The 14,134-nt window shown below is 42.5% G+C and overlaps 1 protein-coding gene across 5 annotated transcripts in view; it reads left to right on the top strand.

Moving 5' to 3' along the window:
• The first annotated feature begins 69 nt into the window (after positions 1-69).
• Cage1 (cancer antigen 1) overlaps positions 70-14,134 on the top strand; it is a 38,295-nt gene continuing 24,230 nt past the window's right edge. For 3 of the 5 annotated variants that reach the window (XM_048424781.3, XM_048424846.3, XM_048424597.3), the window contains exons 1-3: positions 70-450; positions 4,898-5,156; positions 9,083-9,170. In XM_048424781.3, the coding sequence (XP_048280738.3) occupies positions 5,049-5,156; positions 9,083-9,170 (196 nt within the window). In that variant the 5' untranslated portion in view covers positions 70-450; positions 4,898-5,048. The remainder of the gene's footprint in view (positions 451-4,897; positions 5,157-9,082; positions 9,171-14,134) is intronic. The other 2 variants (XM_048424728.3, XM_085699398.2) reach the window with 2 other exon arrangements.

Genomic DNA, 14,134 nt, shown 5'->3' with positions numbered 1-14,134 from the left:
ACACGCAATTCCGCTCCGTGCCGTACCGCCCTCCAGGAGCAAGTGCTTTACGGTGGCCGGGAATGGCCAATCCGCGTTGTGAAGTGGGCGTGTTTCGTTGATCGGAGGAGTGGGTGTGTGGCGGCGGTTTCTTCCCCAACCTCTCCTTATTGCTCCGCCACGACGTGTCCCACCTCAGAGAGTCAGGCCTGATATCTCCTGGCTGCTCCTGAAGACTTGCGTCCTCTGTTCTCTTTCCTCCGGACTGCAGCGAGATCCAGAGGACGTCACACTGGGACGTTCGAGCTCTCGGCGACCCAGCAGCTGGAGGCAGCCCTCGGAGGGGACGGTTGGAAGGAGGTCTCCCTCCCGCGGACCCCGTGTGCGGGGAAAACCCGGAATCCTCAGCCTGGGGCCGAGAAGCTCTATGGATCATGGAAGTGAGCACACTTTTGCGCCCTAGAAACGTTGGTGCGTTGTTTTGAGATGCAAATGGGACAAGTGGTTTTGGCTTTGTTTTTAAGTTGGTGTTACTCCACTGAAATTTCACATTTGGCAGGAACTCTCGTGAGCTTTCTCACTGCTTTTTTTATTATTATTAATTTTTTGTTGTTTAAATGGTATGTAGGACCGCTCGCGAGCACGTGTGTAGGCGAGCGCACCTGTGAATGTCAGAGAATGACTTTTGGGGAGCTTTCGCTCCTTCCACCTTGGGCTCCAGGAACCGAATCCAGGTCGTCAGCGCTATTTTGCATTCAGCCCTCTCACAGGCCCTTACTACAGATTTCAGACCGGCGCGGGGCCGGGCGTTGGGGCGTGAGCGCACGCCTTTAATCCCAGCAGAGGCAGGGGAATCCGAGTTTGAAACCATCCTTGTCTATAGAATGAGTTCCAAGACAACCAGGGCTACACAGAGAAACGCTCTCTCGAAAAATCCAATACCCCCACAAAAAAAAAAACAAAACAAAAAAAACCGACTTTAGATATAACGTCTAACCGAACATTGAATAAGTATTTTTAAAAGTGAAAGATGCAAAGAAAGTCTTTTTTTTTTTTTGAGTAAATTGGCAGATTATACAGTTATAGGAGGCATGGACAAACTTTTAAAAACGTAATGGGAGCAGATGGCCTAGTGGTTGAGAACATGGGAGTTCGGTTCCCAGCACCCAATTGGGTGGGCCACTCACAACTACTGAAACTCCAGTTCCAGGGGAGTTACCTACATTTTTTAAAGTGTAATTGCAAGTCACAGGTCCATGGAAAAGAGAAGCGTTTTACATCTGGAAAATGACTTAATGATTTTTCATATCCCTGTCATCAGTCCCCCAGGTAGAATTTATTTGCAAGACAGGAAAGGTGACAGAAGGTGGAGACTTTCATACTTTACCACGTGATGACCTCGATTTGAAAACATCTTCAGTAAATTAAATAATTTAACAAAGTCATTCAGGCCGGCCGGGTGGTGGCGCACGCCTTTAATCCCAGCATTTGGGAGGCAGAGGCAGGCAGATCTCTGTGAGTTCGAGGTCAGCCTGGTCTACAAGAGCTAGTTCCAGGACAGGCTCCAAAGCTACAGAGAAACCCTGTCTCGAAAAACCAAAAAAAAAAAAAAGTCATTCATGCAAATAGGTACTAACTGTAAGCTGAGACAATCTGATAATAAGTCACTAGAATATAGGATATTTTTCAGTTGTCGTTTAACTGTGTACGCCAGAGTTTCTTAACTGAGGATCATGGCCCCATATGGGAGGGGACATATGGAATCATGACAAATTCTTGACACCCAAAAAATGGATTCATAATAAAATGTATAATGAGCCAGGCAGTGGTGGTGCACGCCTTTAATCCCAGCACTCGAGAGGCAGAGGCAGGTGGATCTCTGAGTTCTAGGCCAGCCTGGTCAACAAGAACTAGTTCCAGGATAGGCACCAAAGCTACAGAGAATCCCTGTCTTGAAAAACCGAATAAATAAGTAAATAAAATGTGTACTGAATCTGCTGATTGTCTGGTAATATTCACCTGTGATAACAATCCCACAGCTTGTGTTATACATGCCATTATACCAAGCCACAGCAGCAAACACTGCCCAAAATACCTCCGTTCAGGTGTGAGACTGACATGTTAGGAACTGCAGTTTTCTTGTCTTACAGAAATAATCGTTTCATTACGGAAAACAGACTTAATATTTTCCTACTGACATTTCTCGGCATACAAATAGCAAAGTAGTAGATCTTTGGATGATATTACGTCAGATAAACATCCAATTAATATGTAAATTTGCTTTCCTATTTAACAAGTTGTAAAATTAATTTGTATACAAAAATTGTTTTAAAATAAATATCTGTATAATTTGTCATGGGTGTTTTATTTACATGTAATTTCACTGGAAAGAAGATTGTGAGTGGAAAAGGTTTGTAAAAAGCCCTGTCTAATCTACCCCACTTGATGTAGAAAGAGGAGACTATCAATACAAAGATTAGGGGCTAGGAAGATGGGCTCAGCCATTATTACATACTGTCATATGTAATATGTAGATAATATTACTGCTCTTACAAAGGACCCGAGTTTGGTTCTTGGCACCCAGCTTCCTGGATCTCTACCTCTAGGGAGTCTGATACCTCTGGCCTCCAAGGACATGTTGAATCCCAGGCACAGACCCACACAGAGATTCAAACACATGCACATTATTAAAAACCTTTAAGAATAAAAGGAAAGTTAGTGGGGGCAGAAAAAGAGGAGGGCAGACATAAGACTAACACTGGCCTGTTTACAGTACAAAGTATGGAAAAGCTGTAAATAGCCGGGCGGTGGTAGCGCACACCTTTAATCCCAACACTCAGGGAGGCAGAGGCAGGTGGATCTCTGAATTCGAGGCCAGCCTGGTCTACAGAGTGAGTTCCAGGACATCAGGAGATACACAGAGAAACCCTGTCTTGAAAAATCAAAAAAGAAAGAAAAGCTGTAAATAAATTCCTTGCCAAACGATTATAAGGTGTAAGTGGAAAATCCCCTTGGAGTAGTAGTGATGCATTATGGGAAGACAATGCAAAGACTAATAAAACAGCACAGGAAATTTAAAACCAGACGGATGGTGTGCTGTCTTTTGTCAGCTTGGTGAAAACTAGAGACATCTGGAAAAAGGAAACCTCAGTTGGGGACTTGCCTCCATCCGGCTGATCTGTGGGCACTTATGTGGGGACATTTTCTTCATTACTAAATGATGGAGAGTCCAGCCCACTGTGGTCTCTGCCATCCCTGAACTGGTGGGCCTGGGCTGTGAAGGAACTAAAATGTAGCTGGCCAAGCCAGTAAGCAGCATCCCTCCCTGTTCCTACCTCTCTTTTGCTGGAGTTCCCATGGTGATGGACTGTGAACAAGAAGTAGTAGCCAAATAAGCCCTTCCAGGTTGTTTTTGACTTGTGTTTAGTCACAGCAACAGAAACTAAGGAAGGTTCTAGGAGAATCCCAGGCTTGGGAAGATGGCTGGGATGGTAGAAAGCATCTCTTTGTAGAGAAAGAAGCCTGGTCTGCCAGAACATGGAATAACATTGGGTAAATTATGTGGGTATGTGGGTTTGAAATGCCCCCAAGGACAAGTAGAAGAATTGGACTCTGCGGTTGGACCTACTTACCATGCCTCCTGGCAGATACATATGCTATAAGAATACAGATCAGTGAAGACAGGATATGGAATGAAGCATGGATTATGGACAAATTCTTATAAAGGAAAAAATGGGCACAATTTGATGACAGTAGCCATGGTGATGACAGGACTACTAAGACGCCTCCAGTGTTCCAGACTCTTGCAAAACATGCAGAAAATAAACCAAAACAAAGGCAGAAACCAAGGCTGAAGGTCATGGTGGCACCACATATCTCAACTGTCAGAGGGCTGAGGCAGGAGGATTGTCACGAATTTAAGGCAGCCCAGGCCACATAATAGCAAGAACCTCTCTGGAAAACAAAATGAGCCTGGCTCACGTCTTTAATCCCAGCACTCGGGAGGCAGAGGCAGACAGATCTCTGTGAGTTTGAGGCCAGCCTGGTCTACAGAGTGAGTTCTAGGACAGGCTCTAAAAGCTACACAGAGAAACCCTGTCTCAACAGAACAAAAACAAACCACAAACAAAAGATAAAATTTCAACGCCAGTTTTTTGAACCAACAGGTGTGGTGTGGAAAAACTACACAGTGTTGGATTTGATTTAGTGTAGTGAAGGTGAAGGCATTGAGCAGAAAGGTGGTATTTTATGAAACCATAAAGGTTTCTGATAGTATTTTTGAAATGATAGACTCCTTCACTTTGTAGAACGTTATTGGATAGACACTATACACATTGGCTTCTTTTAGCCAAATCACTATTTATTGCCATACTAAATCAGAAAATGACATTTTAAGCCAGGCGGTGGTGGCGCACATCTTTAGTCCCAGCACTTGGGAGACAGAGGTAGGAGGATCTCTGTGAGTTCAACGCCAGCCTGGTCTACAAGAGCTAGTTCCAGGACAGGCTCCAAAGCCACAGAGAAACCCTGTCTTAAAAAACAAACAAACAAACAAACAAATTAAAATCTGGAGTAGTTAACTTTTCTGATTTTTTACATTCTTATTTTACGTGTATGGGAGTTTTGCCTGCATGTATGTCTGTGCACCACATGTGTGCAGTGCCCAGGGAAACCAGAAGTGTCAGGGCCCCAGCCTGGAGTTTACAAATAGTTTTAAGGGGCAGTGTGGCTGCTGGGAATCGAATCGAACCCTGCTCTTTTGAAAGAGCAGCCAGTGCTCTAAACCGCTGAGCCATCTCTCCAGCTCTCCCGCCCACACTTTGCTGCTTTCTTATTGTGAAGAGGGGTAAAGAAAGTCTTTGCACATACTGATTGACACTAAAAGTGTGTCTTTCTCTTTCGTTTGCTTGTTTTGAAGAGGCCTTCCATCATTCGGCAGTTAGAAAGAAGGACTCTCAAAAGTTTTGGTCATCATCCCTGGCAGCGTAAAAGCAAGGGGAGAGTTCTTGCTGTCATCCTCAGATCCTGTACATTTTGAAGTGGAGACTTTCCATGAACATTTAGAAAGCATGTCAGAATCGGAAACGATAGACATCAGTGAGCCTCCTCAAGACGTCTCCTACTCAGACTTGCTCTTCCGTTTAGAAGCCAGCTCAATTGCTTCAGACTGGTCTCAGGTGTGCATTCTGCAGTAATAAGTTTGAGGAGGTCACCCAGATTACTCTCATGTGAATATTTTTTCCAAAGGTATGAGGGATGGTAAAAAATCCCCAGTGGACACAGAAGAAAGGGGCATGTGGGACCTGGTTTTCTTATCTTGGGGTGCAGAAGGCGGTACGGTGTTACAGACATAGTGCTAGGACAGAGCCTTCCTGCTCATGAAGTTCCAGGCGTGCAGCTAGGGGACATGATTCCAGCTCAGTCACAAACAGGATGAGAACCCAAACAAGGACCTGCTTTAGTGCATCTTCCACTCCCTGCAAATGCCCAACTGTCAGGCATGTCATTGACAGTATCCGTCCTAGAGCTTTCTGAGAAGTACTAGTGTCCTGTCTCATGAAATAAGAGATCTTCAGTAATGTTGAGTTTTGTAGTTGCTAGCGTGAGACTAGGAAGAGAGTAGAAATGTTTTAATGGACAAATAATGAGAAACTCATGGGGTCCAGAGTATGAACTGGTAAAGGCTTCCTAAAGGGCTTGTTTAATTTTAGGGATCTAAGATAAGCTGCCATTTAAAAGTCCTCCTCTAGGAAATATTCAGAGACGCTGCTCCAGGAATTGTCCGCCATTGGGCTATTGAGAGGGCTCGGCAGGCGAAGGCACTTGCCACCGCGCCAGATGACTGCGTTCTGAGCTGACTTCAGTCTCCAGGCCTAGCCAGTGGAAGAGAACTGACTCCTGCAGGCTGTGCCCGACTGTCACATGCGTGCCGCAGACTCCTGCAGGCTGTGCTCGACTGTCACGTGCGTGCCGCAGCGCACATGTGTCCACACTCATATGCACACAAAAATAACTAAGTGTAACTTTTTAAAAAAGAATGATCCATAATCATGCATTAGAAACAAAGTTTTAAGTGGAGAATAATTAAATTATTTTATGGAATACAGTAGATAAATTATTTTATTGATGTGAGCTTATATACTGAAAATATATACTTGCTGACAGAAAAGTGGTCACATGGGCCAAGAGTGGTGGTACATACCTGTAATCCTAACACTCTGGGTGTGGGCTCAGGAGCATCCTAAATTTGAGGTCCACCTGGGCTACATAACAAAACCCTGTCTCAAAAAGATACTTTTAAAGATTTACTCTATTGTGTGTGTGTGTGTGTGTGTGTGTGTGTGTGTGTGTGTGTGTGTGTGCGCACGCGCAAATATAGGTACCCCTTGGAGGCCAGAGAAGGGCACCAGATCCGCTGGAACTGGAGTTAGACGCAGCTGTGAGCTGCCCAGTGTGGGTAGTAGGAACTGAACTTGGATCCTCTGGAAGAGCAACAAGTGCTCTTAAGCAGTTACTAAACCATCTTCCAGCCCTTCAAAGAAAAAAACTTTTATAAAGGAAAGGAAAAAGAAGAATGGTCACATTAGTTTTTCCTATGTGATGAACTTTTAGTATTCTCTGCCATGCCAAGGTTTTTTTTTTAATTGTTTAGTTTATTGTAGGGTGTCTTGCCTACGTGTATATCTATGCACCATGTGCATACAGTGCCCACAGAGTTATAAAAGAATGGCTGATCCATGGGACTGCAGATAAAGGCAGTTGTGAGGCATTCACTATGTGGGTGCTGGGGATCAAGTCAGGGTCCCCTGGAAGAGCTGAACCATCTCCAGCTCCCAGGATGATTTTATATTTTTTTCTCTTCCTTACTTCCCTCCTTCCCTCCCTTCCTCCCTTTCCTCCTTTCTTTTTTTCCTTTGAGACAAGATCTCACTATGTAACGATGTAGTACTGACCAGACAGAACTTGTTATGTGTACTATGCTGGCTTGGAACTTATAGAAACCCATGTGCCTCTGCCTCCTGAATCTCCGTTCTTGGCTTTTTTAAAATATATATATTTTTTTTTTTCAAAAATAGAGTCACAGTCTAATGTTAACCAGAGTCCAAGATGCTATAGTTCTACATTTTGAAAAATGAATGGTTTAAATTATATAAGGAACTATCCCTATTTATTATAATAAATTATTTATTTATTATAATAAATAAATAAATTTGTGGACCAAAGGAGCAAAATGAATGTTTAGGTAAGAATGGTGAGATCAGAGCTGAAGAGATGGGCTCAGACTTTGAGTCAGGTCCTGCAGAGGACCTGAGTTCTGTTCTCAGCATCCTGATCCAACTGCTCACAACTGCCTAGTGATTCCAAATACACACACACACACACACACACACACACACACACACATCCCATGTCTTTAATCCCAGTACTCTGGAGACAGAGGCAGGTGGATCTCTGTAACTTTAAAGCCAACCAGAGCTACATTGTGAGACCCTGTCTCAAAGAAAGGGAGTAGGGACTGAAGAGATGGCTCTGCTGTTAAGAGAGCTGGATATTCTTTCAGAGGACCCGAGAACAATTCCTAGCATCCATACGGTGGCTCACAAATGTTAACATGGGATCCAACCCCACCTTCTGGCCTTCATGGACTTTGGGACACTCATGTGTTACACAGATATACGTGAAGGTAAAACACCCGTACACATAGAACTTAAGAAGAAAAAAAATTAAAGAATAATACAAGAGAAAACTAGAGCTCAAATTATCCGTGAAATCAGGATCCCCAAAGGACTGTGTGGAACACAGCCTGAAGGCACGCCAGTGGTCCTGTGCGCCCGTAGTAATCTTAAGTCTGATTCGGAGGGACGGTAATAAGCTGCATTTAGCTGTAGCGGTTCCTATTGGACAGGAGCCACTCTATGCTGTTGCATAGAGCTTGGCGACACTAAGAGACAGGCTTTCACCCCATTGCTCAAGCTGGCCTACTTCTGTGTAGTAGGGCATCATTTAGATCCACATATTTGAGATATGTGATACTATTTGTGATAAAACCAAATGTTTTTACCAAAAATTTTAAATATTCCCTATGCTATCTTATTTCTAATACTAATTTAATCTGCCCTTTTGTATAGCATTAAGACTACAGAGAGAACAAGACCTGGGTGTGTTTATAAATTATTTAGTGGAGTCAGGCGTCACCTCATTACTGGAACTTTTATCTTCAATGTCAAACAAAACAAAACAAAAAGCTAGTTAACAAAAAAAAAAAAGCATTCCTACTCTAGTGCTCTTTAAACAAGATTTAATAAAAATTAAAGAATTATCTGAGCTGGAGCTGGCAAGGCAGCTCAGCAGGTAAAGGTGCTGCTACTCAGGCCTGGTCACCCCAGGTCAACCCCCAAAGCCCAGGTAAAAATCTAGGTTTGATGGTACTGTGTACCTATGACCCCAGCACCCCTACTGTGAGATGCGGAGCAGAGACTGGACAGTGCCCCGAAACTCACAGACTGGATAACATGGAGTACTCATCATGGCAGAAATAGCAAGAGAGGCCCTCACTCCAAAACAAAGTGGAAGGAAAGACAATCAACTTCCCAAAGTTGTCCTCTGCCCTCCACACTCCTCATGGTATGTGTATGCTTGCTCAAATGACAGGAATAGATAAGGCATAACTGCCCAAGCTGAGCTTGGTTGTTAACATATATAATTCCAGCACTGGATAGCATGAGGCAGGAGAGTGACCACGGGTTGAAGGCAGTGTCTACACAGTGATTTTCAGGAAAGTCTGAAATTACTATGGCATGAAACCCTGTCTCTTAAAGATCCCAACAATGATCAACAAAAGATAGAAACATTCTCATCTAGCCCAGTGATTAGAGAGAGACAATCTCACTTTTAAAAAGAATACTGAGAAGCAGGCTACTTTTTATGTAAGTCTCCTGAGTGATCAGCAAAGTTCTGAATACAAAGTGGAAAATGTGCTAAAGTTCACATTCTGCCTGTGAAACAGAAAGTTCTCATAAAAAACTATATAGTAAGCTGTGTGCTCCTTTAGGAGCCGATGTTTTCTTGAAGTGTTAATAATGCTTTTTAAATTATTATGCAGGACGAAACAAAGAATGCAAAAAGGGAAAATGAGTCTACACACACGCTCTCTGAAGATATATATAGCACTCAAGACAGTTTGCTAGGGGGTAAGTATCCCTTTGTTTCCATATACACACAGGAAAGTATGTCCTGTGGTAAGGACAATAGTAACCAGATTCTGAGATAAGCACGTGATAAATGCTATTAAAGTAAACCACAGATAATTCTATGAAATGTTGGGGTTTTTTTCTGAAATAAGAGTACTTTTATTTCCATTTTGCATTAAGAATCTGATTTGCCCAGCATCATGTATCCTTAATCAGCAAGCTGTTATTTAAGTTGTCTCAAACACTAGAATACCACACAAGCATTTTAGGAGATATGTATTGATACAACCAAAATTTGTTATTTTTGGCTTAAATTGATATTGGGTTAAATGCTAGTTAAGAGCTAGTCATAAGACGCACTGTCCATATGTATCAGTGCAAGCCCAAATAGCATATAGAAATTTGTTTTAATAACTATAAAGAATAGTAACTTGAAAAGATCTGGCAAACCTTGCTGTAGAATTCAGTATGTACAGGTGTAAGAAATGTAAGTGGTGTCGGGACTAGAAAGGCAGACAAGGGCCCATGAACAAATCAGCAGATAAGGGTGCTTGCTATGCAAGCCTGGCGGCCTGGCTTCAATTCCCAGGACCCACATCAAAAAGAAAGGAGAGAATTCCACAAAGTTGTTCACTGACCTCACACATGTGATGTGGCATGCCTTCCCACACATATATACATATACAATAATAATCATTTTTAAGTTAAAGATAGGAAGTAATCATTCGTAAACAGTTTTTCTACATAAGAAATTCATAAGCGCCTAGAAACTCCTAGACCCAGTATAAAAGTTTAGAAGAATGATCGATCATATTTTAAAAACTAATAGTATTACAATGTGCTAACAGGAATTTCCTTTCGAAAGAAATGTTTAGGTCTGGAGAGATGGCTCAGCAGTTCGGAGCACTTACTGCTCTTGCAGAGGACGGGTTCGAATCACAGCACCCACATGAGGGGTTCACAGCCCTCAGGAACTCCCATCCCAGAAGCCCCCGACACGCTCTTCAGCTCTCCACTGACACCTGCATGCACATAAACTCATGGAGGCACACACATAAGTATGCATAAGAGCATAAACTCTTTCTAAAATTTTAACTATTATCAGAAATAGCACTAATAAAATACCCGAGAACAAATGGCACAGAGGGTGTGCCAGGTTTAATGGGGAAAGTTGGTGGAGAGCGTAAGAACTGGAGAGATGCTGCATACTCAGTTTCTCGCAGCTAAGAATTAACGCAATTACACTTATCATTAGGAGATCCTGGTGTTCCCATTTAGAAATGAAAGAAGTTGAGCCTGGTATGATGGTGGGTGCACAAACCCCAGCCCTTGAGGAGATAAGGCAGGAGGAGCAAGAGTTTAAGCCAGTCTGAGCTATATAATTACCAGGCCACTGAGGGCTTCATAACAAGACCCTGTCTCAAACAGCAACAAGATTTGTTAGAAGTGTGATTATAAATCAGTGGGGTAAGAATAGACTTATCTGGTTATGCTAGAGCAGTTAGTTTTCTAAGATATTAGATATTACATCAGATTCAAAAGTTAATTCCATGGGGTCATGGCCTACAAGTGAGCTACAAGTGAGTTTCTGGAGTTAACTCCAGAAAGAAAATTTATGTGCCAAAGATGCCAAAAGATGTTGTGGGTAAAGGCACTAGTTGATCAAATCAGAGTTCAACCCTCAGAATCATTGTAAAAAGCCAGATGTGGTCAGATGTGGTGGTGCATATCTGTAATCCCAGCACTTATGCAGTAGGAGGGGAGGCACAGGTGGGAGAATCACCCAGTTCATGGATCAAAAGTTCACCTCCGATCTTCATACACATGCCATGCCTCACTTGTGCAGTCTCTCTCTCTTTCTCTCTCTCTCTCTCTCTCTCTCTCTCTCTCTCTCTCTCTCTCTCTCTCTTTCATACATACCTACCCACCACACATTCACACACACACACACACACACACACACACACACACACACACACACAGAGTCAATAAATAAAGCAAAAAATTAAATGTCTTTTACGACAATAGGAAAGAGAAATGTTTCTTGACATTTAAATACAAATCATAAATGATACATTTGATAATATCAAAATCAGAAACTAATATGTGATCAAAGTATAATCAACCAGTTAGAAACCACAGGCTGAAAGTGCAGACTGAGAGACGATATCTACAATATATATAACTGACAGTAAATTGATATCCCAAAATAAAGAATTCCAACACAAAAAACAGCACATAACTGAATAGACAATCCAGACAGTATGCTTCTGTCCTCTAGGGTTGATATGAATAAACACAGGCTGTGTGACTTACACAGGAAGCCCTGAGCCTGGTTCAGTCTCTCTCCTCAGCTTGAAGATGGCCACTCCTCTGTTGTGCCTTCCCATGACCCTTTGTCTGCAGTGCCTTTCTCTTTGTCCAAGGACCCCCACTGGATTAGGAATTATGCTTCTCATAGCATCTGAGCCTGATCACTTCATTAAACACCAAATACAGTCTCCAAATAATTACATTCTGAGATGTTTGGGCTTAGGACTTCAAAATAATAATTTTCACCAAGCACACCCCTTAAATCCCAGCTCTCGAGAAGCAGAGGCAGAGGCAGGCAGATCTCTGTGTGGGAGTTTGAGACCAGCCTGGTTCATGTGGCCAGTTCCAGACAAACCAAGACTACTTCGTAAGACTTTGTCTCAAAAAACAAGACTAAACAAAAACAATACTGACAAAAAGCCACTTAAAGAAGAAAGGGTTTATTTAGCATACAGTTCAAGGTCCAGTTGGAAATCCAAAGCAGCAGGAACTTGAGGCAGACAGCCAAATTTCATCTGAAGTCAGGAGATACCAATAAATTATTTTTAAAATTTGTTCTCTCTCTCTCTCTCTCTCTCTCTCTCTCTTCCTTTTCCTCCTCCTCCTCCCTCTCTCTATTTTTTTCTCTCTCTGTCTCTCTCTGTCTCTGTCTCTCTCTCTCTAATAGGCTTTTTGGAGCCACCAACCAGCTCCCAAATCATGACACAGAGACTTATTATTAGTTATGAATACTCGGTTTTATCTTATGTGTGTCCCACTAGCTCTTATAATTTATATTAACCTGTTCTTGTCTACATTTTGCCTCAGGGCTTTTTACCTTTCTTTCATTCTGTATGTTGTACTCTGTGTCTGACTGATTGCCCTAGGTGCCTCCCTCTCTTTCTCTCTTGTTCTCTCTCCCTTGTTCTCACCTCCTCTCTTCTCGAGCCTAGATTCCTTCTGCTACCTATTCTCTCTGCCCTCCAGCCTCACCTAACCCTCTACTGCCTAGCTATTGGACATTCAGCTTTATTATTAGACCAATCAGGTGCTTTAGGCAGGCAAGGTGAAACATCAACACATTTTTACATAATTAAACAAATATAGCTTAAACAAATGTAACACATATTTACATAGTTAAAGTAATATTCCTCAGTTTCTCTACCTCCCCCCCCCATCTCACTTTGTAGACCAGACTGGCCTTTGTCTGCTGAGTGCTGGGGCTAAAGGTGTGTGCTACTGTCCAGCTTGTTCTTTCCTCCTTAACAGCCCAAGATCCCTGTCCAGGGAAAGGTCCCACTAGAGTTAAGATTTTAACTGTAGTTAACATAAGATGAACATAACCAAGACAGCCCCAGACAGACATGCAGAGAGCCCGTCTCCCAGGTGATCTAAAAGAACTTTTTTTCATTACTGGAAGAAGTATATACATTGGTAGAACTGCTTGGGAGAGTGACCTCACAATATCTAACAAAGTTTAGGATGAGCATTTTCTAGAACCCATCTATCCCATTTCTGTATACCGGGAGATTAAACATGCCAGTGTACAAGGACATTCAGTTCAAAGACATGCGGTTTTGACAGCAACATTAGGAACAAACTAAGTAATAAGTAAAAATTAAAAATGTAATCTGTCAGTATAGTGAATTAGATCTACATGTATTTGTGTGGCTTAATCTCTAAAGGAAAATTTGAAATTAAAGACTGGAGGGTTTTATTTTATAGCACTGGAGGTCAAACCTAGTGACTCCTACATGCTAGGCAAATGTTCTATTACTTTTTCAAAATGCCTTTTAATATATGCATCTTAAGGCGTGCACAGGTATGCGTGTAGGCTAGAGGACGCAGAAAGGCTGCCCATCCTCTTTGAGACGTGGCCTCTCATTGTTCTCAACTCCCCAATTTGACTGGACTGGCTAGCCAGTGAGCCCCAGACACACTCTTGCTGCCGCCTTCCCAGTGCTGGGATTATAAGGGCATGCTGCTGCGTGCACCACCATGCCCAGCATTTTATGTGGGTCCTGGGTGTTGGACTCAGGTTCTTGTGTCTGCAAGGCAAGTGTTTACCAACTGAGCCCTCCCCTCAGTCCTGAAAGACTTCTAAGAACTGATCTAGTCGTGCTATTTCTTTAAAAAATGTTACAGTTTGTAGTTACCATAGTTTACCTAGGATACTGTAAAGCATTTTGAAATTTGAGGCTATCTCAAATGCTGTATGTCTTTCATACCTCATCTGCTAGTTCAAAGTAGTTCACTATTTCAGTGAGCCATACTTCTCCTTTACCGTCCCTGATTAGCAAAGCAAGGTTTTTGGAAGCTGCTGTAATAAAAGTAAGCACTATGTGGTGCAGGAAGCAGGAATGGTATTGCACAATCAGGTTCCAGCGTATCTATGACATCTATGGTATCTATGGCACCCTGCAGCTTCCCTAAGTAGCCAGTATGGCTGTTACAGATAGTACCAAGCCCTGCAGTTTTCTTTTAGCACATGAAGGTTTTCAGAGAGCCGATGAGGTGTTAGTTGTGTAGAACTTCGCTATTTTATACAGCTGAATTTGTCAGTTAATAGGAGAAAGGATAAGAAAATGCATTTACACTGTCTTTTATTCTACAGTTGACTTATTTGACACCTTGTGGACCTGTGTGTGTGTGCGCGCCTGTGTATGCCAAAG

Source organism: Myodes glareolus, chromosome 14, assembly GCF_982192425.1.
Source record: "Myodes glareolus chromosome 14, mMyoGla1.1, whole genome shotgun sequence".
Classification (NCBI taxonomy): domain Eukaryota; kingdom Metazoa; phylum Chordata; class Mammalia; order Rodentia; family Cricetidae; genus Myodes; species Myodes glareolus.
This window is presented reverse-complemented; position numbering and strand designations above follow the sequence as displayed.